A 2,934-nucleotide genomic window follows, 5' to 3' on the forward strand; every position below is an offset into this window, starting at 1 on the left:
CCCCCACCCCCCTAGTTAGCTCCGGACTGGAGGAGGAACACAATCGTTTTCGTTCTCCCCGCTTGTTTTAACAGCGAAGTTACACGCCGGTGCCTCTGTAGTTGTGTGACTGTCTTCCTCTCTCGTTCTTGTGGTGAAACACACACCACTGCTCATTCAGCAGCAGCGAGAACACCACACCACCGCCGCCTCCCTCACTCCAACTGCTAATTGGCCTGCTGGGATGTGATGTCCTTCATCCACTGGTACGGCATCTCGCCCCTCTTCACGCGGTCCTCGAACTCCTTCTTGATGCTGCGCGAGAGTTCAAGGCCGTTGTACACCTTACTGATGCAGCGGTCGAGGCACGCCTTCTCTCCAGGGTGGTACGGGATGGAGTCCTCGCCGTAGTGCGTCACGCACTGCCGCGCACAGTACATGAAGCCGCCTTCACTGATGAGCTGCATGCGCTCCGCCAGCACCAGGACATCGCGTTGCGGCATGCCGGGAAGCTGTGGGTTCGGCATTGCTGGTTGCATCGCGGCTTGTGTACACCTAATTAAGTGTGCTTATGTGTCTGTCTGTTTGTCTCTTTTCGGTGAGAAGCGCAGTAAGCTCTCTGGCAGCGATGGCTGGCCCCCTCCCCCTCTTTCCTACTCTCCCTGCCGTGCAGCAGCATCAGCGAGGGAAACACACACACACAGACACAAATGCAAGAGGCAAAGAGACGGGATGAAGAAGAATAACGTGCAACAAAGCAGAAGGGAAGGACAGTAGTTATTTGTTCCCCCCTATGCCTTACCGCATCCACTCTGCCCTCGCTTCTTATTAGTTCACCGACGGCAGCAGCAGACCAGCGTACAGAACCCCGACAGAGCCTCGTCCTGCCTACCGTTCATACCAACCTGTACGCCCACTTCCTCCTACACACACAACAAGCAGAGAACGAAGATCCATCACAAATCACAACACTCCTCGCGCGTATTTACACTTTTAGTTGGTCTCCTGGCCCACCCCCTCCGCTGCTGCAGCCTTCTTGCTCACATCATGTTATTGCCACCCTAACCAAGAGAAAGACGAGGATAAAGAAGAAGAAGAGCGTAGCGCCGCACAGACGCCGGCACCTCTTTCCCCCCTCTTTTTTTTTTTGACCCTTCCTGTTAGACCCACCAACCGCAGCGTTCCAGTCATTCGGGGGTCGTAAAGAAAGGGTGCTGCAGCGCTTCCTCCGCAGTGATGCGGCACCGGGGGTCGTAGTCGAGCATCCGCCGGCACAAATCATGCAGCTGAGGGTACGGCCCAAGCACCTCCTGCAGTGTCGGCTGTGACTTGACGTAACGCACCTCTTTCTCCACCTCCCCGCGCCGCTGCCGCCCTTCGATTGGAGCTGGAGGCCACGCTAGCTGCATGGTGGATGTGTTGAAGTACTTACCGAAGTGCGTCCCCTTGCAAAACACACGACGGACCATACTGTTTTTGCCGTTGTCGCCGTGCGACACGTTTTCAACAGAGTCAAAGGCGCCAATGATGTGTTGCATCAGCGCAAGGTGCTCGAGGTCGCTCTTCGGCATGAAAACGCAGGCGCCAGTGAGCAGCTCGGGGATCATGCAGCCGAGCGACCAGATGTCGGTGGAGGCCGCCCAGCCGAGACCAAGCAGCACCTCCACGCTGCGGTAGTGGGTTGTCTGGATGCGGTGCTGGAAGACGCGTGTGACGCCGTCCAGCGCGCTGACAGAGTGGCAGCTGCTGAGAAACTCGGCGGCGCCAAGATCAATCACACGCACGCTGTTCGTCATGGGCAGCGCGACGTCCACAACCATGCTGCTTCTACCCACTTCACGCAACGGGGGGCACGCGTAGGAGCCGTGAGCGCCGCTGTCGCTACGAAAATACGTTGACTGCTGCTGCTGCTGCTGCTGCCATCTTTCTGTGGACTGCGACGCCGCGTAGGAGTAGCGAAGCTGTTCAACATTCAGCCGCTTTTGGAGTCTGCCGCACGACTCGAACAGAATATTCTCTGGCTTGAGGTCTGTGTGCACAATTCCCCGGCGGTGGGCGTGCTGTAGGAATAAAAGGATCTGGTAAAGCACCGGGCGCACCAGGGAGAGCGGCATGCCATTGTAATCCACATCAACAACAACGACACCCTGCCGCGGTGAGCCTCCCTGTTCGATAGCACTGGCAGGGCGGGTGTTCCGCGACACCCTTTCAACGGCGTGGGAGATCCTCCGCAGGACATCGAGCAGCGAGGCGCCAAGGATGGGCATCACTATCGCCTGGTGATCAGGGTGCGGCACGTGCGCGATGAGTGTGTTGAAGCGCCCCACCCGTCCCCAGTAATCCGACGAGTCGCCCAACGCACGGTGCCACGGCATGGAGGGCGCCGCTACATCTCCGCAACCGTCTCTGCTGCTGCTGCTGCGGCCGTGGCATTGTTGTCGTTGTTGTTGTGGCTGCTCGTCGTGTGAGGAGGGGCGACACAACGCTTTCAGCACCTGCACCTCGTCCCAACAAGCCCGCATGTATTTCCTTTCAGCACGAAATATTTTCAGTGCACAGTATTCACCGGTGCGGAGCGAGTGGCACAGCGCCACCTTGGCGTACGTCCCCTTGCCTAAGGTGCGCACGAACACATACTCGTCGTACAGAATCCAACAAGGTGGTCCCGTAACCCGTGGCAGCCACGTGCCACGTTGTTGTTCTTGTTCTTGTTGTTGCTGCAGCTGCTGTTCATCAGAATCCTGGCGCAGAAACGGGACGATATCCCACCGAAATCGCTTCGCGTAGTCCGCCGTGAAGGAAGGATATCTCTTGCGCCTGCCCGACTCCCACGATGACGCGCTGGAGCATGACGATCGCGGCGTGGAGGATGAGGGGGAGGAAGAGCGCGAGGCGTGCGTGTGGCTCGAGTCGCCGCAGCGCGACGACGACTGCGCCCGGCCACTGCGCCCGCCC

The 2,934-nt window shown here is 58.6% G+C and overlaps 2 protein-coding genes across 2 annotated transcripts; both read right to left on the reverse strand.

Moving 5' to 3' along the window:
• Positions 1-206: 206 nt before the first annotated feature.
• DQ04_15291000 (sTim1) lies at positions 207-518 on the reverse strand (the record flags this gene model as incomplete). The annotated part of the gene is made up of 1 exon (XM_009317291.1): positions 207-518. One exon carries the CDS (start codon positions 516-518, stop codon positions 207-209), a length of 312 nt encoding a protein of 103 aa, XP_009315566.1.
• Positions 519-1,166: 648 nt separating this feature from the next.
• DQ04_15291010 (protein kinase) lies at positions 1,167-2,501 on the reverse strand (the record flags this gene model as incomplete). The annotated part of the gene is made up of 1 exon (XM_009317292.1): positions 1,167-2,501. One exon carries the CDS (start codon positions 2,499-2,501, stop codon positions 1,167-1,169), a length of 1,335 nt encoding a protein of 444 aa, XP_009315567.1.
• Positions 2,502-2,934: the final 433 nt, after the last annotated feature.

The sequence above is a fragment of the Trypanosoma grayi genome, assembly GCF_000691245.1.
Source record: "Trypanosoma grayi strain ANR4 Tgr_1529_V1, whole genome shotgun sequence".
Taxonomy (NCBI): domain Eukaryota; phylum Euglenozoa; class Kinetoplastea; order Trypanosomatida; family Trypanosomatidae; genus Trypanosoma; species Trypanosoma grayi.